Raw genomic sequence first — 25,702 nt, forward strand, 5'->3', positions numbered from 1 at the left:
ACCTTTTTGACGATAGTAGCATCATATTTTGGTACCGGGCCACATAGAAAGGTATAAATGTTGCCTTAATTTATATGAAAAAAAGTCCCATTATTTTGGGTTTATACCAAATATAACACACATATATTTTTTTACCCGTAAAGAACTCAAGGTTTGGGTTTGTGTAATACAGGAGAACACTATTCTGACCATACCATGAGACTGGATGCAACAGGAATGTTATCCTCCAAAATTAGTATCTGGTACCATGAGTGAATATAGTGTGACCATTAGATACAATTGAATGCCTTTTCTGTGTCCGCCACATCCCTGGCGGTCTTGTGACCGCACAATGGATTTAAGCTTATTATTATTGTCTCTCGGGGGTCGGACTAGTAGATTAGAGAGAAAGAAATCAAGAGAAAGAGAGAGAGAAAAAGAGAGAGGGTGGGACAAAGACAGAGAGAGGAAGAGCGAGAGAAGAGAGAAAAGGAAAAAAGGAAGAGAGAGCAAAAGAAGGTAATAAGACACAGAGACAAAGAGGACCAAAGAAAGAGCAAGAGAGAGAGAGTTAGAGAGTGAGAGAGGAGAAAAAAGGGAAAAGAGAAATCCAAAGAGAAATAGAAAGAGAGTAGGCAGCACGGCGGCGCAGTGGTTAGCGCTTGTGCGGCACAGTTCATGTCATGGGAACCTGTCGTGGGTTCAAATCCAGCTCCAGACTTCCTGTGCGGAGTTTGTATGTTCTCCCCGTGCCTGCGTGGGTTTCCTCCGGGCACTCCGGTTTCCTCCCACGTTCCAAAAACATGCATTTCAGGTGAATTGGTCGGTCCAAATTGTCCCTAGGTGTGAATGAGCGAATGAGTTGTCTGTCCCTATGTGCCCTGCGATTGGCTGGCAACCAGTTCAGGGTGTCCACTGCCCGGAGATGGCTGGGATGGGCTCCAGCCCCCCCGCGACCCTAATGAGGATAAGCGGTACGGCTAATGAGATGAGATGAGATTATAATTGTAAATTTTATGGGTGCCACTGCTTAAACTCAAAGTGACCAAACCGCAAGATTTTTCTTTTCTTTCTTTTTTATTGCCAGGTTTTCGGTTTTCAGTTACCCGTATATCAGCTCCCTGTGGCTAGGCTTGTGTTATGTTTAATAAATGCACATTTCTTGACCTACAAGTATTTAAAAAACACATCTTGTATGTGAGTTTCTCTTAGTTCATGTTGTTTGTTATTTAAAATAATACTGTTTTTTTTTTTATAAAGTTTTTTCAACCACTAGGAGGTGCTAAATGATATACATTGTCTCTTCAAATCAGGTGTCGCCAACGGGGTGTCCCCTAAGTACAGCTGAGGCGCCAGTGGACCTGTTCCGAAAATAGCTCACCAGTGCTGGGTCATTGTAATTCTAGAGTAAAATTACTTGTTTAGTGCAGGGGTGTCAAACTCATTTGAACTCTGGGGGCCACGCCATAGAACAAACATTCTCTCGGGGGCCGGACTAGTAGATTAGAGAGAAAGAAATCAAGAGAAAGAGAGAGAGAAAAAGAGAGAGGATGGGACAAAGACAGAGAGAGGAAGAGCGAGAGAAGAGAGAAAAGGAAAAAAGGAAGAGAGAGCAAAAGAAGGTAATAAGACACAGAGACAGAGACAAAGAGGAACAAAGAAAGAGCAAGAGAGAGAGAGTTAGAGAGTGAGAGAGGAGAAAAAAGGGAAAAGAGAAATCCAAAGAGAAATAGAAAGAGAGTAGAGAAAGGCTAAATAAAGAGAACTCCAAAGAGAAATAGAAAGAAAGGAGAGAAAAGGGGAAAGAAAGAGAAATAGAAAGAAACAGAGAAAGAGATCTAGAGGAGAGAAAAGGGGAAAGAAAGAAAAATCCAAAGACAAATGGAAGGAGAGAAAGAGAGGAGAGAAAATGCCAAAGAAAGAGAACTCCAAAGTTAAATAGAAAGAGAGGAGAGAAAAGGGGAAAGAAAGAGAAATAGAAAGAAACAAAGAAAGAAAAAGAGGAGAGAAAGAGAGCGGGGGAGAAGGAGAGAAGGGGAAAGCAAGAAAGAAAGAGAGCGAGAAGAGAGAAAAGGAAAAAAGGAAGAGAGTAAAATAAGGTAAAAAGACACAGCGAGACAAAGAGGAAGAGAGAGAAGAGATAAAAAGAGAAATGGTGAGAGATGGGGAGAAAGAGAAGGGGGTTTAGTCTGTGGTTTGCAATAATCTGGTCTGTGCAGACCTTTGAGACTCTTTGTGATTAAGGGCGTCACTAATAAACATGACCTGACTTGAAGCAAAAGAGAGAAAAGAGAAAGAAATGGAAAAAGGAAGAGTGGGCAAAAGGTAAAAAGACGGAGAGAGAGAGAGAGAGAGAGAGAGACAAAGAGGAACAAAGAAAGAAAAAGGGAGACAGAGAGAGAAAGGGAGAAAGAGAGAGAGAGTGAGAAAGACAGAAAGAAATACAAGTACAGCGTGAGAGGAACCTGGCTTTGGCAACACCAGGTGGACATATTTCAACCTGCAGCTCGTTTTTCTCTTGCGCTTCCCTTAGCGTTGTCTCGCGGGCCGGATTCAACCCATTAGCGGGCCTGATATGGCCCACGGGCCGCCTGTTTAACACCCCTGGTTTAGTGGTTGAGTTTATGTAACAGTACATCCAATAATTACTGGTAGTAGAACATAGTAATGATATTTGAGAAATCCATAGTGTATCTAAATGGGTGCTAAGTCGTAAAGAGAGTAGCTCTTAGCTCGAAAAAGGCTGCAGACCCCGGCTTTAAACTTGTCAGAAAATGACGGCGGGTGTGTAGCTCTCGGCCGTCCCGACCCCGAGAGGATCTAGAGAACATCTGGCTATCTTGACCCCCCTCTCGGCATCCTGATCACTTGATCCGCAGGGTCACCCGATCGAACTGCCGGCGTTTTAATTCAAATTCAAGTCCCGAGAAGTTAATCGTCTTCCCGGGTAAAGATGGCATCCCATCGATCGGCAAGCGCTTCCTTATCATTGGGAGAAGTCTTCTGGTTTGCCTGCGTCCCTGCGTCCTAGACCACAGGTGTTAAACAGGCGGCCCGCGGGCCAGATCAGGCCCGCTAAGGGATTGAATCCGGCCCGCGAGACAACAACCAGAGACGTCAAGTCATTTTGATTTGTATAGCCCTTAATCACAAAGAGTCTCAAAGGGCTTCACAAGTTATTACACAGACAATTTTTTCAGACTATTATGACACCATCCCCTGATCTGGAACCAACATGGGGGCAAGGAAATACTCAAAAACCTCAACATGAGGAAAATGAAGATACCTTGAGAAGAGAACGCACATGTGGCATCCCCCTTTCAGGATGACCAGACAGCAAAGGATGTTACAATCACAAATAATACAGAGATATTGTCCAGGAAAAGTATAGACGTATAGTATAGAAAATATAGAGAAGCACAAGAGAAAAAAAAACACAGAAAAACAAGCTGCAGGTTGAAATATGTCAACTTGATGTTGCCAAAGCCAGGTGCCTCGAACAAAGACACTTGTATTTCTCTCTCTCTTTTTCTCTTTCTCTCCCTTTCTCTCTCTTTCTCTCTCTCTCTTTCTCTTTCTCTTTCTCTTTCTCTCTCTCTTTCTCTTCTCCACCCCTTTTCTCCCACTCTGTCTATTTCACTCTCTGTGTCTTTTAACCTCTTTTGCTCTAACTTACTTTTTCCTTTTCTCTCTTCATACCCTTTGCGCTTTCTTTTCTCTTTTCTCTCCTTCTGTCTTTCTATTTCTCTTTGGATTTCTTTCTTCCGCTACCTTTCTTTTCCCCCTCTCTCACGACTTTTTATCTCTTTTGTTTCTCACGCTCTTTCCCTCTCTCTCTCTTTCTCTTTCTTTGTCCTGCTGTCTTTCCTTTTCCCTCCCTCTTTCTCTTTAATCTACTAGTCCGGCCCCCGACAGAATGTTTGTTCTGTCATGTGGTCCCCGAGTTAAAATGAGTTTGACACCCCTAGACGCATCGTTTTTGCTGGGGGATGCATAGTCTCGAATCAACTTTTTTGACAAAAAATTGTCATTATTACTACCCGATTACTTTTTTTTTTAACAAAGATTTACCGCACTCCAAACTTTTCGTCAGGCAGATCCGCCATTGTTGTTTCGGTCTCGCGGTTCGAGATTTCGTCCGCACGCCGATCTCGGCAAACGAGATCTCGTTGCTTCGAGATGACGTCATTGTTGTGGTGCTTATCGTCGATTTAAGGTGAAAATCAACACAAAATTAATAATTTCTTCAGTGTCAATAATAAGTCAAAACGTAATGCAGAAAGTGATGACAACGGCAATAATTCCGGCACAAAAAAACGACGGAGAAATTTTTCGGAAGATCGCGGAGGCAAGGAAAACACGTGTGTTGAAGCCAACGATTCGACGAAAGAAAATAAACAAAAGAATACTAGCAAGAAAAGGACTTTTCTGCCAAAATGGACTCAATTATATTCCTGGTGACGCTATGAGGAGGATGATAATGGATTGGACTTTGAGCAGGCATTATAACTGTGGCGGGACAGCGAACCACGAAGAATATATGAACTGAAAAATTTGAAGTGATACTTGCTTTGTATTAGCAATTAAGTGTGATGATTAAAACTAAATGAATATATAGATTTATATATTTATTTATATATTTGTCACCGATTTATAATTTCAACCTCGATAAGACTAAATTTTGGGGACCCATAGATCTCTGTCGGACCCATAGATTTTTGAACGTGCAAGTCCCCGGGACCCATCACTTTTCAGTTAAAATGAACACTGTTAGGAGTCGGGGTTGTAATACAGCGGCGCAGTGGTTAGCGCGTGTGCAGCACAGTTCTGAGGTCATGAAATCGAACCTCCTGTGTGGAGTTTGCATGTTCTCCCCGTGCTTGCGTGGGTTTCCTCCAGGCACTCCGGTTTCGTCCCACATTCCAAAAACATGCATGTCGGGTTAATTGGCCTAACCAAATTGTCCCTAGGTGTAAATGAGCCCTGCGATTGGCTGGCAACCAGTTCAGGGTGTCCCCTGCCCACCAGTGCTATAGATCAGTGTTTTTCATCCACTGTGCAGTGGGAAATCTTTCAATTTGTGTGCCTGTGCGGTCTAGCGACAACTATGTTTCTTTGCATTTAGTTTCATAGGAGATGCCTCGGCACTGAATGCGGGATTTTTTTCGATGAAAAAAATGTTCCTTCGCTCAAAATAGAAAAACACTCTTGTAGATAATATACAAAAAGGCATTAGTTTTTATCTCATTATCACACTAGTTTTACTCAATATTAGAGAATGGAGAAAACCGAATTTTTATCCTGAAAGATATAAATAAACACAAAGTCCGATTTACCATCCAAAACGTTTGGAGGCCGACTCCCTATTGGTGTGTGAGCGTGTGTGTGAACGGGTAAGTGTGAAGCACATTGTGAAGCGCTTTGGGAGGTCTTCATTGACTTGAAAAGCGCTATAGAAATGCAGACCATTTAGCATCTTGATTATCCTCAAAACTTTTGGAGGCTGACTCCCTATTGGTGTGTGAGTGTGTGTGAATGGGTAAGTGTGAAACACACTGTAAAGCACTTTGTGAGGTCTTCATTGACTTGAAAAGCGCTATAGAAATGCAGACCATTTACCATTTAGCATCTTGATTATCCTCAAAACGTTTGGAGGCTGACTCCCTATTGGTGTGTGAGTGTGTGTGTACCAAAAAGTTGTTTCCCTTCCTTTTTTTGTGATCATTTCTATATTTCAGGGCGAGTTACTCTCCACTCTCTAACATACATCTCTGGTACTGTGAATAAAAATAGTGTGATGACGTGTTAAAGTGTAATGCCCTTCATATGTCATCTGTATCTCTGGGATGGGCTCCAGCACCCCCGCGACCCTACTGAGGATAAGCGGTGCAGATAATAGATGGGTTGTAATACGAGACCCCGAAGAGTCACGAGCCATCGGACTCAGCGACACCAAACGGACCTAGTGAAGCATTCCTACCATTGTGTGACTCATAGCCTTTCCCTCGGTCGGAGACAAACGGGGGCAGCAGCAAATGTGCCTACTGTTAGTGTGGGGGAGTTACCGGCAGCCTGAAAATAGGTGATTCACATCCGGGGTGATCCTTTGCGTCTGCATCAAAGGACTTTCATTGGGGTGGATTCCGGTTAGTCTCGTGAGAATCAGTTTATAGGTCTCGACGTTGGGTAAATGGTAAATTGTCTGCATTTCTATAGCGCTTTTCAAGTCAATGAAGACCTCTCAAAGTGCTTTACAATGTACTTCACACTTACCCGTTCACACACACACTCACACACCAATAGGGAGTCAGCCTCCAAACGTTTTGAGGATAATCAAGATGCTAAATGGTAAATGGTCTGCATTATTATAGCACTTTTCAAGTCCATGAAGACCTCCCAAAGCGCTTTACAATGTGCTTCACACTTACCCGTTTCACATACACACTCACACACCAATAGGAAGTCGGCCTCCAAAGGTTTTGAGGATAATCAAGATGCTAAATGGTAAATGGTCTGCATTTCTATAGCGCTTTTCAAGTCAATGAAGACCTCCCAAAGTGCTTTACAATGTACTTCACACTTACCCGTTCACACACACACTCACACACCAATAGGGAGTCAGCCTCCAAACGTTTTGAGGATAATCAAGATGCTAAATGGTAAATGGTCTGCATTTCTATAGCGCTTTTCAAGTCCATGAAGACCTCCCAAAGCGCTTTACAATGTGCTTCACACTTACCCGTTTCACATACACACTCACACACCAATAGGGAGTCGGCCTCCAAAGGTTTTGAGGATAATCAAGATGGTAAATGGTCTGCATTTCTATAGCACTTTTCAAGTCAAGGAAGACCTCCCAAAGCGCTTCACAATGTGCTTCACACTTACCCGTTCACACACACACTCACACACCAATAGGGAGTCAGCCTCCAAAGGTTTTGAGGATAATTAAGATGCTAAATACTAAATAGTCTGCATTTCTATAGCGCTTTTCAAGTCAATGAAGAGCTCCCAAAGCGCTTTACAATGTGCTTCACACTTACCCGTTTCACATACACACTCACACACCAATAGGGAGTCGGCCTCCAAAGGTTTTGAGGATAATCAAGATGCTAAGTGGTAAATGGTCTGCATTTCTACAGCGCTTTTCAAGTCCATGAAGACCTCCCAAAGCGCTTCACAATGTACTTCACACTTACCCGTTCACACACACACACTCACACACCAATAGGGAGTCAGCCTCCAAACGTTCTATCGTTCTATCTATCTCTATCTATCTAGACATCTATCTGGACATCTATCTTTACACTATCCGTATTGAATGGATGCACGAGATATTTAACATTAAAAATGTCAAAGTTCTTGAAGATACAGTATAGAATGTTTACATGCGAACTAGGAAGCGGATTTCTTCTTCGGGGTGGATGCTGGGTGATCTCTCACAGCGCCACATGCCAGTAGTGGCGGAAAGAAGAACTACTGTAATGTCCTGCCCACAATAGAAAATCTAACTTGTAGCAATGTCCGGATATTTTTCGACATCCCCAAAAAATGTTCGTATCTACCGTTTTACGTAAGTCGAATGGTCGTAAGTAGGGGAGCGTCCGTCCATTAAGATCGCATGTGATTTCCTCCGTAAATGCGTTTTTTGCATCTTCTCCTCAGGCACTTACCAAGGCCAGTGGATGGGCGGCATGCGCCACGGTTACGGCGTGCGGCAGAGCGTCCCCTACGGGATGGCCACCGTCATCCGTTCTCCCTTACGTACCTCCATGGCTTCCCTGCGCTCGGAGCAGAGCAACGGCACGGCGCTCCAGGACCTCTCCTCCCCGGCCGACACCCCCACGGGGAACCGAGGCGGTTTCGTGCTCAACTTCCACTCCGACAGCGAGGTGGTGACGGGCAAGAAGAAGGGCCTCTTCCGGAGAGGTTCCCTCTTCGGGAGCCTCCGGCAACTCCGCAAGTCGGACTCCCGGACTTCCATCTCCAGCAAACGCAGTTCGGCGCGTAGCGACGCGGCCATGAGCCGCATCAGCTCCAGCGACGCCAACTCCAGCGTCTCCATAGAGCTCCAGGACGAGGACCTCCTCCTGGAGGACCACGTGGACGCCACCACCACCGAGACCTACATGGGCGAGTGGAAGAACGACAAGCGCAACGGATTCGGCGTCTCGGAGAGGTCCAACGGGATGAAGTACGAGGGCGAGTGGCTGAACAACAAGCGCCACGGTTACGGCTGCACCGTTTTTCCGGACGCCACCAAAGAAGAAGGGAAGTACAAAAATAACCTGCTGGTGCGCGGAATACGCAAGCAGCTGATTCCTCTCAAGAACCCCAAAACCAAAGAGAAGGTGGATCGGGCTGTCGAAGGGGCGCAGAGGGCCGCCGCCATCGCCAGGAGTAAAGTGGAAATAGCAGCCTCCAGGTAAGTTCTTCCTTATCCTTCCTCTAGAACGAGAGTAGGGAACCTATGGCTCTTTTCATGAGTACTAATGGCTCGGGAGCCATATATGGCTCTTTTCATGAGTACTAATGGCTCGGGAGCCATATATGGCTCTTTTCATGAGTACTAATGGCTCGGGAGCCATATATGGCTCTTTTCATGAGTACTAATGGCTCGGGAGCCATATATGGCTCTTTTCACTAGTACTAATGGCTCGGGAGCAATATATGGCTCTTTTCATGAGTACTTATGGCTCAGGAGCCATATATGGCTCTTTTCATGAGTACGTATGGCTCGGGAGCCATATATGGCTCTTTTCATGAGTACATATGGCTCGGGAGCCATATATGGCTCTTTTCATGAGTACGTATGGCTCGGGAGCCATATATGGCTCGGGAGCCATATATGGCTCGGGAGCCATATATGGCTCTTTTCATGAGTACGAATGGCTCGGGAGCCATATATGGCTTTTTTCATGAATACGTATGGCTCAGAAATAAAATGCAACTATTGCACATCTCTCTGTGGCGTTCCAAAGTCAAGTGATTTCATCCTGATTTTGGTCCATATAAAGCCGAAGCAACTTCGTGCAGAAGTTCGATAAGAAACCATTTCAACTGATGAATAAAAACGCTGACTTTGATTGGGTGAGCAGTACATGTGGGCAGATCCCTTCCTTCTCTCTCTCTTGCTCATTGCAGTGAATATGACGATATGCTTATCGTTTGCAGTCATTTGTGACATTTTTACAAAAGAACTTTGCATGCACATTGTTTTGAAACCGTTATTAAGGACAAATTTCATGGAAAAAAATGGCTTCAACACTCTGAACTGAAGGTGGAAGACAAATTGTAAATGGCATATTGACATTGATTTGGGACACAGGATTTGGCATTATTATCATTTCATACATTTGATGAAATCATCAAATGACACACAGTGAGATAAAATGTGCTGAAGAATGAGCTTTTGCCAAGAGAGTGTGTTTGGCAGTTTTTTTCAATTTTGTCTGAAAATATATGATGTGGCTCGGGCGTACAACTTACAAAACTTCTTTGCCCGGGTGGCTGACAACTTTTTCAAGAAGAAAAAAAAAATATATATATTTTGTTTTTCTTTTCTTTCTTTTTTTAAAATTCAATGTTTCATTCCGATTTTGAAATCTTCGTCCCGTTTGGAAATTTCAGAATTTCAGTTTGTTTGGAAATGTCAGAATTTTGGTTCATTTGGCAATTTGCTTACTCGGCAGCCAATCAGAAGCCTGCATCAAATAACTTAGTGCTCCTGGACTTTGCTGAGCCTGTTGTATTGAATGGAGCCGTTTTCTTTTTTGCTAGCTGTTGAGAAATAAATATGCTTAAAAGCTGAACCACAATGTCCTGCTTATCTTCTCACGCATGAGGAAACTGCACACTCTGACATATCCTTACCAGGAATTAAGCTAAAACCTCAGCCCCAGAAGAAAGATTCAAAAGAAGCTAACAAAATTGATGACGCTACAAAAACGTACATTAAAAGTATTTTGGAGAGAGGAGTTCACGTGACGCAACGCAAACATTGCATGAATGAAGATGAGTCAATACAGGCACATACAGATGGCAGATGGAAAACAGCAATGTCATATACATGCTATGAATGTTATAACTACCGTATTTTCCACACTATAGGGCGCACCGGGTTTTAGGGCGCACCCCCAAAAAATAGTTTTTGGTCCTATATCTTCCATAGATAAGGCACACCGGATTATAAGGCGCTACAATGGGAACGTTGACAAAACAGTCAGATGATTCAGTCAAACTGATTACCCCCTTAACATTCCCAAGAAGAAGAAAATACGTGTCGTAGACACGTGCGGATGCGGTGTCCGTACGATGTCACTCAAATGCATCGTTTCAAATATCATTCGGAAGGTTAAAGTCTTGGGATTCAAGAAATGCCAACCATTCCTTAGTTTCTATTTTCTTTTTCGCTCGCGACTTTACTGTGCATATGACAATATACACTTGGAATTGAGTTGAATTCACTCAACTCATCACAGCAACATCAAGATCGTTCTAAAACAAGATACCGGGAAAATATAAAGCCGCATAGCTGACCTAAGTTCTCACGTTCAATAATGATACGCAACCATGGTCTTCTTACAACCGTGAGTGTAGTAAATCCAGGAGAGTAAAATATTTACAAATACAGACTAATGAAACATGTTTCTTTATGGCGTACTTTAGCAAGCTTGCTAATCAGTCATCTTTTTTCGGCCAATTGCAGGGTTTGTTTTGGCGCTCTAGCCTATCCGAGGCTCCGAATAACTTCAGCCAATAGCGATCGATTTAACAGATGATTGACACATCTTTTTCGGCCAATTGCAGGGTTTGTTTCGGCCCTCTAGCCTATCCGAGGCTCCGAATAACTTCAGCCAATAGCGATCGATTCAAATGATGATTGACACATTGGTTAGCCAATGAAACGCCGGTATATAAATCCCAGCATACACCGCGGACTACTCCACGTTCGGGGGAAAATCGAGTCGGCGGCTGTTGCGTAAGTTGCGAGACCTTGCGACTTAATATTGAGCCATATATAAGGCGCACTGTATTATAAGGCGCATGGTCGGCTTTTGAAAAAAATTAAGACTTTTAGGTGCGCCTTATAGTGCGGAAAATACGGTAGATTTCTAATTATCAATACTTTGCAACAATGTTTTTTTTTGCGATGAGTCGTCTTGTTGTGTTTCAAGTTGTGAAAAATGGGGCGGGCAACTTTATGGCTGAGTTGTTTGCCCTAGTGTCCGGTAACTTTTTGTCACGAGTTTCAGACACTGGTACTACTAATGAAAAAGTCTTGATTTGGTTTCATTCTTGTCCCCAGCGTCCCCAGCATTCAAGTAGATGGCTATATTTCTCCACTTGTTGTTTTTCTCTTATCATAATTATAAACTAGGGTCCAGTCCGGTGGGCCTGGTCAAAGGCTGTCAAATCCTTTGACCTTTATCCATCAAGGGCTTTGGTAGAACCCGAGCGATCCTCCCCGTGAAAGGTCTGGAACAGTCCCCCCTGCCAGTTGCTTAGAAGCGGCACGTGTGTTTGGCTTTAACAGGTGGATGCTACGTGACCTTTTCTGAAAGAGACCCTCGCTGGGACACGGTTCGATGTACAGAGTGTCACTTTGATATTTGCTGTCGTCACAGCGCCGAGTTGTTAGCTTGAAGGCTTTGATAGAATAGAATGGAATATAGCTTTATTGTCATTGTTACAAAATGGGTTAACATATTGTGACAACGAAATTGGGCATGACACTCCAGTTTCACACATTCACAGTGAGGTCAAGAAACCAAGAAGATAAGGAACAGAGAATATAAGGTTATAAAACAAGGAGGATAAGGTTATAGTTATAATTTACACAATATTTACACAAAAAAATGACGAAATGTAGGATGTTACATACAGTTGGTATGTAAGTAAAGCCTGACCACGCAATAAATGAAGAAAAATGAGGAAAAAGTGTGTAAATATGACGCTGGCACGCCTGCCTTGGTGGATTGTAACTATGGCGTTGTCTTGTGAAGCGTCACCGCCTCCTACTGGTCGCCCCATAGAGGACAGCTCTATCTAGAAAACCGGCCTTTTTGACTCGGTTCCTCTTTCCACTCTTCAGTGCTATAAATAAATGATAAAAATGCAATAAAAAATGAACTATTTGAAATTACATTTTAACTAATTTAGACACAGATCCCTCAAAAACACGCAAAAAATATAAATTAAAATAAGTAAAACAAAAAGAAAAATTGCAGCAGTCTCTAAGAATGCCCGTTTTTTTCAGCTTTTTATAAATACAGTACTTTCTTTTTTTTGTCTTTCGTATTGAACTCCATCATTACCTATAGAGCACTTTCTGTGTTTGTAAACAAGTGTGACGTATCGAAGTTGCACGTGCATTGTTGAGGCAAAATGGCAGAATTGATGTCAGTTTATAGCAGCCCATTAACACAAAAAGATCGTGGCTCATAGATAGAACGATAGTTACATCTTTTTTTCCTATAGTTTTTTTATATATATATCGATCAATTGTTTTATCCATCAATTGTTTTATCTATTTCTTGTTTTATCTATATCTATCTATCTATCGTTCCATCCGTTGTAGTATTGTACCATCTATCATAATATCCGTTGTAGTGTTGTACCATCTATCGTTCTATCAGTTGTAGTATTTTACCATCTATCTGTCAAAGTATTGTACCATCTATCCATCATTCTTTCCGTTGTAGTATTGTACCATCTATCCATCATTCTATCCGTTGTAGTATTGTACCATCTATTTATTGTTCTATCTGTCGGAGTATTGTACCATCTATTTATCGTTCTATCTGTCGGGAGAATTATACCGTCTATCGTTCTATCCATTGTAGTATTGTACCATCTATCTGTCGGAGTATTGTTCCATCTATCTATATGTTGTACTATTGTACCATTTATCTATCGTTCTATCCATCAGAGTATTGTACCATCTAACGTTCTATCCGTTGTAGTATTGTACCATCTATCGTTCTATCTGTCGGAGTATTGTACCATCTATCGTTCTATCCATCGGAGTATCGTACCATCTATCTATCGTTCTATCTGTCCGAGTATTGTACCATCTATCTATCGTTCTATCCGTCGGAGTATTGTACCATCTATCTATGGTTCTATCCGTTGGAGTATTGTACCATTTATTGTTCTATTATTTGTAGTATTGTACCATTTATCTATCGTTCTATCCGTTGTAGTATTGTACCATCTATCAATCGTTCTATCCGTTGTAGTATTGTACCATCTATCTATCGTTCTCTCCGTTGTAGTATTTTACCATCCATCTATCATTCTCTCCGTTGTAGTATTGCACCATCTATCGTTCTATCCGTTCTAGTATTGTACCATCTATCTATATGTTGTAATATTGTACAATCTATCGTTCTATCCGTTGTAGTATTGTACCATCTATCTATCGTTTTATCCGTTGTAGTATTGTACCATCTATCTATCGTTTTATCCGTTGTAGTATTGTACCATCTATCTATCGTTCTATCCGTTGTAGTATTGTGCCATCTATCTATCGTTCTATCCGTTGTTGTATTGTACCATCTATCTGTTGTAGTATTGTACCATCTATCTAGTTTTCTATCCTTCTGTCCGTATGGCTGTCTGTCTATCTCATTAATTTATTTATTGTCCTAACAAAAACTGACAAAAGAAACGGTTACGGACATAGGTATAACGAACAGGAATCCCGTCGGTTAGCCAAATACCGCTCTGAGTCTCTCGGGTTAAAATGAAAGAGGCATGAAGAATGAAGGAGAGGCTGAGGACTTTTCAGCTTCATGAAAGAGGAAAACAATCTGACCGAGTATAAAACTCGCGTCACATTTGAAATCAAAACATTTCAAGCTGCACATCGCTGCCTCCTCGGCCGTTCTTTGCTCATTCCGCTCTGTTTATTCCGCAGATTCCAGGGATATAAGACGAGGATTACATAACGCGGATTGAACGCGCTTAATACCAAAACCTTCCGCCACCGTTTTCAAAAACCGCTGTCGGTACCGACACAAATAAACACTGCGCAACGCACATAACCAGGGTTGGGTAGGGTTACTTTAACTGGATTACTTTCAATTACTTTTGTATGACTCCAATACCAAATATGCTCATAAAAGACAAAAGAAACTAAATATGAATAAAATGACTCAATTTTGTGCAGGCTTGGGGAGTAACGGAATACATGGAACGGCAAAAATGATGTTGGCAAGCTGTTTGGATTTCTTTTCATTTTGTTTATGTCGCATTTTATGTTCGTTTTGCCAGGAGAGAAAGCTTACCACGTGTTGTGAGTCATCATTTTACTGTAAATTCCGGACTATAAGCTGCTACTTTTTCCCCTAACTTTCAACCCTGCGGCTTATTCAGTGATGCGGCCAATTTATGTCATTTTTCTAACGGCCGCTAGCGGCGCTCGAGTGTTGCTACCGTTAACTGCTCTGTCAAAGCTATATTATTATTATTAAAGCTTTGAAAACTCTCTCGGTGTACCGTCTTTCTTTGTAAATATGTGTAACCCATGTAGAATATGTATTTGCAACTGTATATTTTTGTAATGTATTTATTTGTATTTATTTTAGACACTTATTCTGATATGTTTCGCACGGATGAACGAAAAATGAGGGGCGGAACAAACGCGGGGTGCCGAGTTTAAGTGGGGACCGCTAAAGGTGAGGGACAGACAAGGAAAGAAGAGGGGGTAAAAAGTGGGTTAAAGAAAAAGGAGTTGCTTGAGTAAATGTGTTCATCTGATATATTTTTCCCACCCTTACCTTTGGAAATATACACTTTTTTCCTTGGATTACTTTCAACGGGACCTTGGCTCTGCATCAAACCTTAAGTACCGGTATCATTTTCTTTTCATTTTGCCGGCTGTGATTTTTGGACTGTGGACTTTGATGAAGGACATTCAGTTTCAATCGCAGGACTTAAAGTCGGGTTTGGGTTAATTTTGCGTCTGTGTTACATGTTTAAATGTGGGCGCATGCGGCTTATATACAGGTGCGACTTGTGTATGTACAAAATCGGTTTTCCTCTCAAAATGTGGTGGGTGCGGCTTATAATCAGGTGCGCTCTATAGTCCGGAATTTACGGTATTCATATTGAGTTTCTTTTGTCTTTTATGAGCATATTTGGTATTGGAGTCATCCAAAAGTAATTGAAAGTAATCCAGTTAAAGTAACCCTACCCAACCCTGCACATAACCCTCGTGAACTCCAAATGGGCAACGGTAGCCGGCCCGGGGTCTGTGTTTACGATTCGCCTTCCTTTGTAGTCGGGCGACTGATCGAATTACCGTGCGTGTGCAGACACCGAGCACAAGACAGGCTTTCGTCGTTTTTTGTTTTTGTTTACACGTCCTTTTTGGTTCCGTTCCGCCGATTCAAAAGCAGGCTTTTGTGAGAAAAGAGAACGAAAGACCGGCGGGGACAGAGCGTGATGCGGTAAGAGAGTTATGTAAGACCGGTTATACGCCGCTCGGCAGAGGGTGCACCCGTATTGATCTGTTGCTGATCATGTGATGCTGGAGAGCTAACGCAATGCAGATAGCTTAATTGTCAGTTCGGGAAAGCTGGTCAGGAGGACTCATCTTTTCAGTCGGTAGTCCGTCCGTTGTACGGAAGGTGCCGAATTAATTGTCAGTTCGGGAAAGCGGGTATCAAAATGGAGACAACATAAAACCACTGCAAACCTACGAAAAAAAAAGAAATAAATACTCATTAGCTGCACCTCTTATCCTCAGTAGGGTCGCGGGGGTGCTGGAGCCCATCCCAGCCATCATCGGGCAGTGGGCAGGGGACACCCTGAACGGGTTGCCAGCCAATCGCAGGGCAAACGGGGACGGACAACTCGCTCACTCATTCACACCTAGGGACAATTTGGACCGGCTAATCCACCTGAAATGCATGTCTTTGGAATGTGGGAGTGCCGGGAGGAAACCCACACAAGCAAGGGGAGAACATACAAACTCCGCACAGGTAGCTGGATTTGAACCCACACAGGAGGTTCCCAAGAACTGTGCCGCACACGCGCTAACCACTGCGCCGCCGTGCTGCCCTAAATAAATACTGTTGGATTTGATTAACAAAATGTACTGTGTACCAAATTGTTCGAATGAGTTATCTGACTCCATTAACCAAACACAATCTACATTCACCCAACAATTTATGCGCGCTGGTCATTGTTCCCTCTAAGCTTCGCGCGTGCGCAATTGCGCACTGCTCGCACATTCTCAGCGCACAAGAAAGTCGAGCCAGCGCACAAAAATGAGGGCTCAAAATTACTAATTAAGAAGTGATTTAAGTCAAAGTTACAGTGCATGAAGGTAAAAATACACGGCTTCCCCTGACGTTGTGTCCTAAATGCGGTATTTGGAAGTCGAGTCGAAGTAGAACGAAGTTGAGTAAAGTTGGTAGAGAAACGGCTTCTTCGGCTCGGCTCACTAAAAGGAACTGGCTCTTTCGGGTCCTAAACGGCTCTTCAGGTTGTTTTTGCTTCTTTCATCCCAACATGACCAAATATTATGCAAAATTATGCACAAAATGACTTAAAGGAAGGGGGGAATAGAACAAAAAAGAAAAAAATACCAAAATAAAATAGTAGTGAAAAGCTGAGAAAAAAAGAAACAAAAGGAAGAGAAAAAAATAAGGAAAAATTTAGAAAAATGCCAGTAAAAAAGAAAAAGACATGTAGGAAAAAAGCAAATAGAGAACAAAAAGAAAAAAGTAACAGCTCGTAAAAAATAAACACAATGAGATTTTTTTTAAAGGAATTAAAAAAAAAAAAAGTAGAAAAAAAAGAAGAAAAGGTTTGTGTTGCATTCAAATCATTTCCAATGATATCAAGTCAATCTTGTTGCCAACATCGTACTTCCACTAAAAAATGTGATTAAGTACAGTTCTGTATCTTACAACCGACGAAATAAGCCCCCAAAAATTTTGGGGAGAAATTTGTCTGATAAAATCCAACAAGTCAAGTCATGTTTATTTGTATAGCCCTTATTCACGAGGAGTCTCAGAGGGCTGCTCAGACCAGATTATTGCAAAACACAGACTATTATGACACCATCCCGTGATCTAAAACCTACATGAGGGCAAGGAAAAACTTAAAAACTACAACATGAGGTAAATGAAGAAACCTAGAGAAGAGACCGCACATGATGTAATCCCAATTGGATGGGTCAGTGGCGCCTGTTGTTTAGAAGGATGAAGGCAGAGGGGATCAGGCTTTTCCCGAGGCAGACCCTTCTAACTCCTCCTCCCAAATGATTGATTGATTTCCTCATTAATGTTCAATGTGTTTATTTTTTTCATATTATTCTGTGTTAAAATAGATATCTGAGAACATTGGAGTGTTTTTATCAGAGCTTTTCTTGTCATAACCTGATGCGGTGCAGCCCAGTGTTCCCTCTAAGCTGCAATTGCGCACTGCTTGCACATTCTCAGCAAAAAAGAAAATCTAGCCAGCGCACAAAAATCAGGGCTCAAAATTACTCACTAAGAAGCGAATTAAGTCCAAAGTTACAGTGCATGAAGGTAAAAATACACGGCTTCCCCTGATGTTGTGTCCTAAATGCGGTATTTTGAAGTCGAGTCGAAGTAGAACGAAGTTGAGTAAAGTTAGTAGAGTTTGTCGAGAACCGGCTTCTTTGGCTCGGCTCACTAAAAGGAACTGGCTCTTTCGGGTCCTAAACGGCTCTTCAGGTTGTTTTTGCTTCTTTAATCCCAACATGACCAAATATTATGTAAAATTATGCACAAAATGACTTAAAGGAAGGGGGGAATAGAACAAAAAAGAAAAAAATACCAAAATGAAAAAGTAGAGAAAAGCTGAGTAAAAAAGAAACAAAAGAAAGAGAAAAAAAGAAGGAAGATTTTCGAAAAAAAAAAGCCAGAAAAGAAAGAAAGAAATGTAGGAAAAAAGTAAATAGAGAACAAAAAGAAAAAAAGTAACAGCTCAGAAAAAATAAACACAATGAGATTTTTTTTAAAGGAATTTAAAAAAAAAAGTTGAAAAAAACCACGGAAAAAAGAAGAAAAAGTTTGTGTTGCATTCAAATAATTTCCAATGATATCAAGTGAATTTTGTTGCCAACGTTGTACTTCCACTCAAAAATGTAATTAAGTACAGTTCTGTATTGTACAACCGGCTAAATAAGCCCCCAAAAATGTTAATATTATACGACAAAATATGTCAGGAAATAAAAAGAAATGGATATCTTGTCAAATAATTGTAAGAACAAACGACGTAGGCCGTACAATAGTACATGAGTCAATTCATTCAAAAGAGAAAAATAATTTTGCATTGCTGGAAACTTGATGTCAAGTTTTGGACATGTTTGCCACACTTGGTATTGCCGTTGCTCACTGTTGTTTCAAGCGTTGCTCACCGACTTTGTGTGAACGCTCAGACCCCTGCGAAATGACAGGGAACATTGGTGCAGCCTCACCCGGACTCCAGCGAAACTGAGTTTGAATCCTTTGATTTATAGTGTCCATGCCGCCACTATAAAAAGTAAAGTCTGATTAGATAAGAACGAAGTCTTTGCTCCGGCAGGTGAATCACCTGAAATGAACCGTTTTTTTCGCATCGGGACTCGGGAGACGGACGTGTCGGCCAAATAAGTGTCTGTTTCCAATCTTACCCTCACAAACGGGGCCTCGCGTGGTTTGTGTCAGCACAGTGTGTACTGACTAAATAAGGCAAGGCATCGGTTGACTTATCAGCACCAGCCAGGAATATATACACCACTGATATAGCAGCCCTTCCTTCTCTCTCTTTTCAACTCTCTCTCTTTTCAACCCCGACACGCGTTAAGTACATGTGCGTGTTTCGAGAAATATTTCGGAGCTGTGATATGAAACAATACGAAGCACGCAAAGGAAACTGTTACGGATTCCATTCAGGCGGCGCTAACAGAATCAGATTCAGATCTACTTTATTGTCATTCTAGTACACGTGTATACAGCACGAAATGTCGATACATCTGACCCGCACAGTTTCCTTGAATGTACAGATATAAATATAAATAAAATGTTGTATTGAGTTGGAGTATTGAGTACTAATAATATACTAATTAATTATGGCTATGTATAGTATTTTACAGTAGTGCAAAGAGTGCAAGAGGAGCAGCTAACCAGATGTGCAAAATGGGCAGTCAGGTAAACAAGTCAGGTCAACGGTAACAATAACACTGTGGTACAATAGTGCAGAGGAGAACACTAAGACAAGAAAGTTTGATCAACTTGAGATCACTCAACCGAAAATCGGGCACGAATTGTACACGAATTAGGAAGTGACAAAATGCTGGGAAACGAAGCGAGTCGGAATACAAAAGTGAAGCAGAGCGGTATTTTATTGCTCGTGTGATTAAAACAAATGGCGTGTTAGCGCTTGTAGTCATCCAGTTAAGTGACTAAAGGCGTCGGAGGCAGTGAATGCGTTAATAAAAGAAGAAAATGTTTCATGGTTAGACGATCAAATCTCTAAAATCAGATGCCTCTGAATATGAAATATGCCTCAAAGGTTGCTTCTGTTTATTAGAATAGCATAGAATAGAATATACCATTATTGTCATTGTTACAAAATGGGTTAACGTATTGACACAACGAAATTGGGCATGACACTCCAGTTTCACACATTCACAGTGAGGTAAAAAAGCCAAGAAAATAAAGGAACAGAGAAGATAAGGTTATAAAACAAGGAGGATAAGGTTATAATTATAATTTACACAATATTTACACAAAAAAATGACGGCATGTAGGTTGTTACATACAGTTTGGTATCGTAATACAGTTTGGTTAGCAAAGCAGTATGGGTATGGCCCAGGAACATGGAAGAGTTTAAAAATATGTGGCATGTAGTATTGCAGTGACTTGTGACATCGTACAGACACATATTTATCAAAAGTCCGGCGGCCCACTGGCAGGTCACCGGAACTTTAATGGGTTAGGGTATCGTATATTGTCAAAACTCTTTCTGTGTACCGTCTGTCTTTGTAAATATTTCATGTCAGGGCTCAAAATTGCTAAATAAGAAGCCAATTAAGTCAAAGTTACAGTGCATGAAGGTAAAAATACAAGTGTTCCCCTGACGCTGTGTTCTAAATGCGGTATTTGGAAGTCAAGGTCGAAGTAGAACGAAGTTGAGTCAAGTCAGTAGAGTTTTTCGAGAACCGGCTTCTTCGACTCGGCTCACGAAAAGGAACCGGCTCTTTCGGGTCCTAAACGGCTCTTCAGGTTGTTTTTGCTTCATTCATCCCTACATGACCAAATATGATGTAAAATTGTGCAAAAAATGACTTAAAGGAAGGGGGGAATTGAACAGAAAAGAAAAAATACCAAAATGAAAAAGGAGTGAAAAGCTGAGAAAAAAAGAAACAAAAGGAAGAGACAAAAGAAGGAAAAATTCTGAAAAAAAGCCAGAAAGAAAAGAAAGAAACATAGGACAAAAAGTAAATAGAGAACAAAAAGAAAAAAGTAACAGCTAGGAAAAAAAGGAATTAAAAAAAAAAAATGGAAAACAGGGAAAAAGAAGAAAAAGTTTGTGTTGCGTTCAAATAATTTCCAATTATGTCAAGTGAATCTTGTTGCCAACATTGTACTTCCACTCAATAATGTGATAAAATACAGTTGTGTATCGTGCAACCGTCTCAATAAGCCCCCAAAAATGTTAGTATTATGCCACAAAAGATACCAAGAAAAAAAAAATGGAAATCTTGTGAAAGAATTGTAAAAACAAATGACGTTTTAGGCCGTTCAACCTTTGAGTCAATTCATTCAAAAGTAAAAATTTTGCATTGCCGGAAACTCAGCAAAATGTCACTTGATGTCAAGTTTTGGACGTGTTTGATAATGAATTATCTTGCCACACTTGGGATGGCCGTTGCTCACTGTTGTTTCAAGCGTTGCTCACCGACTTTGTGTGAACGCTCAGACCCGTAAGGAAAATTTCAAGGAACATTGGTCCCGACCCACCTGCTGAGAAACACTCTGGTGTGACTCAAGCGTACGCTCAAAAGGATAATTAAAAGGGGATAATGGTGTGAAGTCCTGAAGCAATGCTAAATTATTGCATAGTATTCCCTTGAAATTCCTTCCGCCGCATTGCTCTTTCTTGTCTTTTTTCCCAGCTTTAATTCACCGCCAACGTTGGGGCGATTCACTGCTCATTTTGGTGGATTGATTTTCGCGGCATTAAGAGAATAGAGGAAGTATTGATAATTATTGCGCAGGGGGATTTTATTCACCATGGAATATACATCTCATTCTTTAAGATACTGACGCTGCCCTACCTGCAAACCAGATTTTCCGGACGATCTTTTCGTAAGTTGAATTTGTTTGTAAGTTGCTTCAGTGCTATATTTTGTATGTTTAAGGTTTATAGAAGTATGTTTAAGGCTTGTATACGTAACCTGTATTGTTTTGTACTAAAAATAAAATAATATGCTCTATAAAGATAAATAGTGTTAAGTTTAACTTACTTTTGGGAGATGCGTGTCAAGAGGTCCTCCTCCGTGGTAAAAAGTGGCCAAAAAAAAGCGACCCGACCATTTTCTCAACCGCATCAGGCTTTCTTATTACACTTTCGATTAAAAAGAAACGCCTCGCCTCTTCTTTACACTTTACACCAACTATATTAAATGGATGTTAAACAATAAAAATGTCAAAAGTTCTTAGCGCAAGGGGGTAATAAGTTGGACTGAACTATCTGACTGTTTTGTCCACGTTCCCATTGTAACCTTATAATCCGGTGCGCCTTATGTATGGAAGATATAGGACCAAAAACTATTTTTTGGGGGTGCGCCCTATAACCCGGTGCAGCCTACAGTGCGGAAAATACGGTACTTTCAATGACTTTTGGATGACTCCAATACCAAGTAAGCTTATAAAAGACAAAAGAAACTCAATATGAATAAAATGATGACTCACAGCACGGGGTAAGCTTTCTCTCCCGGCTTTGATCTCTTTGATCTCCGGGAAAACTAACATAAAATGCGACAGAAACAAAACGAAAATCAATCCAAACGGCTTGCCAACATCATTTTTGCCGTTCCATGTATTCCGTTACTCCCCAAGCCTGCGCAAAATTGAGTCATTTTAATCATATTTACTTTCTTTTGTCTTTTATCAGCATATTTGGTATTGGAGTCATCCAAAAGTAATTGAAAGTAATCAAGTTAAAGTAACCCTACCCAACCCTGCCATCAAGCACGGCAATATTAAGTGATCAGTTATAGAAAAATATTGGGGGGCGGGCGAGAGGATTTCTTCTTCCAAGGGGGTGTGACAGAAAATAATTACGAAGCGCTGCCATAGAATAAAGAGATGTTCTCATTTGCATTTCAAAGCAAAACTCCTTTCAGTACACGCGGCCTCCAGCATCTGTTACATAATCTTTTTTCCTTTTTTTTTCTTTTCGGCACCTACTCGCATGTTACAGTTTATCCGTAACCCCCGGATTTGAACCGAAAGCCGCTGTGATTGGCCGGCTCCAGATGTTACCGGATTGGATTATGGGGTTAGCGCTTCTCTCTGCTATTGCTTTTTGCACACATCTCTCCATCGAATGACCAAAACTCCACGTGACGGAATCGCACGTGTGCCGATTGCGGTCAGCAGGGGTCACTGTTGGGAGACAAACGTTTCAGAGTTCCTGAAACACGATTATTTTTCTCCGTAACGATCATCGGAACACCTTATTATTTACAATCCTTGGTAGAGGTGGATGTGTATATATATTTACCAACAAAAAAACAACTACCGTAAATTCCGGACAATAAGCCGCTACTTTTTTCCCTAACTTTCAACCCTGCGGCTTATTCAGTGATGCGGCCAATTTATATCATTTTTCTAACGGCCGCTATTTATTTGTATTTATCTTAGACACTTATTCTGATATGTTTTGCACGGGTGAACGAAAAAGGAGGGGCGGAACAAACGCGGGGTGCCGAGTTTAAGCGGGGACCGCTAAAGGTGAGGGACAGACAAGGAAAGAAGAAGGGGTAAAAACTTGGCTAAAGAAAAAGGAGTTGCGTGAGTAAATGTGTTCATCTGATATATTCTTCTCCTCCTTACCTTTGGAAATATACACTTTTTTTTTCTTGGATTACTTTTAACGGGACCCGGACTCTGCAGGTCTGCATCAAACCTTAAGTACCGGTATCATTTTCCGTTCATATTGCCGGCTGTGATTTTTGGACGTGGACTTTAATGAAGGACATTTAGTTTCAATCGCGGGACTTGAAGTCGGGTTTGGGTTCATTTTGTGTTTGTGTTACATGTTTAAATGTGGGGGCATGCGGCTTATATACAGGTGCGGCTTGTGTAAGTACAAAATCGGTTTTCCTCTTAAAATGTGGTGGGTGCGGCTTATAATCAGGTGAGCTCTATAGTCCGGAATTTACAGTAAATACAATTTTGGTGCCCAGTCTCAAGTACAGAGTACCAAAATGTGTGATTTATCCTTACTGATACTCTGATATTCTCCCTACCGTGTATACTTACATTCAAGCTGTATTTACAACTATAACCTAAAATACTGAAATCACTTTATATGTGCATATTTGGTTGTGTGAATGGCAGTCAGCGGCTGGGGAGAAGGGGGAGGGTCGTGGCTGATAAACAGGAACAGCAAAATCAACGGGGCAAACGTGAGCACAGAATTCACGGTAAGAGTGTCGGATTCGGGTCTTTTTATTTGTGAAATTATTGCACCGGGGCTAGAGAAAATAAGAGAATGTCTTGGACATAACCAAGAAATTGAGAAGGAAAACTTGGAGTGACCACACTTGGGGGCCACACGATAGAACAAGAGAGAGAGAAAAGGAAAAAAGGAAGTTAGAGCAAAAGAAGTTAAAAAGACACAGAGAGAGAAGGAGACAAAGAGCAACAAAGGAAGAGAAAAAGAGAGATGCAGAGAGAGAGAGAGAGAGAGATGCAGAGAGAGAGAGAGAGAGATGCAGAGAGAGAGACGCAGAGAGAGAGAGACGCAGAGAGAGACGCAGAGAGACGCAGAGAGACGCAGAGAGAGAGAGAGGCAGAGAGAGAGAGAGGCAGAGAGAGAGAGAGGCAGAGAGAGAGAGAGAGGCAGAGAGAGAGAGAGAGGCAGAGAGAGAGAGAGGCAGAGAGAGAGAGGCAGAGAGAGAGAGGCAGAGAGAGAGAGGCAGAGAGAGAGAGAGAGGCAGAGAGAGAGAGAGAGGCAGAGAGAGAGAGAGAGGCAGAGAGAGAGAGAGAGGCAGAGAGAGAGAGGCAGAGAGAGAGAGAGAGAGAGAGAGAGAGAGAGAGAGAGAGCAACAAAGGGAGAGAGAGAGAGAGAGAGAGAGAGAGAGAGAGAGAGAGAGAGCAACAAAGGGAGAGAGAGAGAGAAAGAACAAGTACAGTGTCTTTGTTCGAGGCACCTGGCTTTGGCAACATCACATTGACCTATTTCAACCTGCAGCTTGTTTTTCTCTTGCGCTTCTCTGGTTGTTGTCTCGCGGGCCGGATTCAATCCCTTAGCGGTCCTGATCCGGCCCACGGGCCTCCTGTTTGACACCTGTGGATTAGCGCGTACAGTAACGCGCCCAACACTGGCGGATACAGCACGCAATGACCGTGGTTAAAATGTTCCTTAAAACTGAAGTGGTTGCCTAGCGATGTGACCTTTACTCTCTGGAGCAATATCGCTTAACAAGGTGGCGGCAGTGAAGTGTCACTCGTTCAAATAAAGAGACTCCACGCTCGTTTGTGTCGGTTTCGAACCGTGGACTTCCGGTAGATCGCCGCGTGGGTTTTTTTGTTCATTTGCAAATCGATTAACACACACCAGATGCCCGCTCGGCTTGCTAGCTGGAGTGTTGGTGCTGCTGGTTGCCATGGAAACGTCAGCACTGTTGTCCGCCAGTCGCATCTTTTGGATTTGGTTTGTAACTAGCACAGTTGAGATGAATCTATCTCGTGGGTAAGGCTAAGGGTATACCTGATAATCGATGATGAATCAATTATTTTTCGATGAATCGGATGTTTATAAACATTAATTTCTTCTTCTCTACCTTGATCAAAATACAAGCTAATGGCCTTCAATGCCGGGGTTTGATGTTGTCGGGCATTCTACTTGAGCAAGGTTGTCGGGGCGGTGTTTATTTAAAGCCACTTGTGAGATCCCAAGAACCACACGGCCGCATGCACCTCCAGAGATGTTTGTACACAAAGATGTTTATCAATATTATTAGTATTTATTGGGAGTAACTTGACTCAAAACCTAGCTAAAGACAGTCCCAGAAGCCTAAAGTACTACCGTGTACATTTTCACTAAAACAGGTTCAGCTGTTTCAGAGCCTATAAGCGACATACAAACACACAATCAGGATTTATATAGATTTTATGTAGTGTAGATTGGAGTTTTGAACATATAGGAAAAATAGTACACACAGCAACAATATTTCAGAATATAAAACAATTAAAAAAGTGTCAAATAACTCAACAATACACAAAAATACATATAAATGCGTGCTATACACTGACAAAAAATGTAAGATATGCATTTCCTACTACCTTATCTGAAGATCATATTTCATTTGGACTTATTGGATTTTACTGAATTTTTCTCCTCTTTTTCAAGTTTTTTTAGAAAAAAGAACATGAATGAAAGTTAAAATTGGTTCTGCTGCTTTTTATTACATTTAAACTTTGTTTTTACCTTAAAAAAATGTAATTTGCTGAATTGTGTGCAA

General features: G+C 41.6%; 1 protein-coding gene across 1 annotated transcript in view; it reads left to right on the forward strand.

The window, feature by feature from the left end:
* The window catches only part of jph1a (junctophilin 1a), a 71,700-nt gene that overhangs the window by 8,588 nt on the left and 37,410 nt on the right, over positions 1 to 25,702 (forward strand). Inside the window, exon 3 of the mRNA XM_088322307.1 lies at positions 7,645 to 8,404. Coding sequence (XP_088178433.1) covers positions 7,645 to 8,404 — 760 coding nt within the window. The remainder of the gene's footprint in view (positions 1 to 7,644; positions 8,405 to 25,702) is intronic.

The sequence above is a fragment of the Urocampus carinirostris genome, chromosome 18 (genome assembly GCF_059441175.1).
Source record: "Urocampus carinirostris isolate Australia breed hairy pipefish chromosome 18, RoL_Ucar_1.0, whole genome shotgun sequence".
In the NCBI taxonomy this organism is placed as follows: Eukaryota; Metazoa; Chordata; class Actinopteri; order Syngnathiformes; family Syngnathidae; genus Urocampus; species Urocampus carinirostris.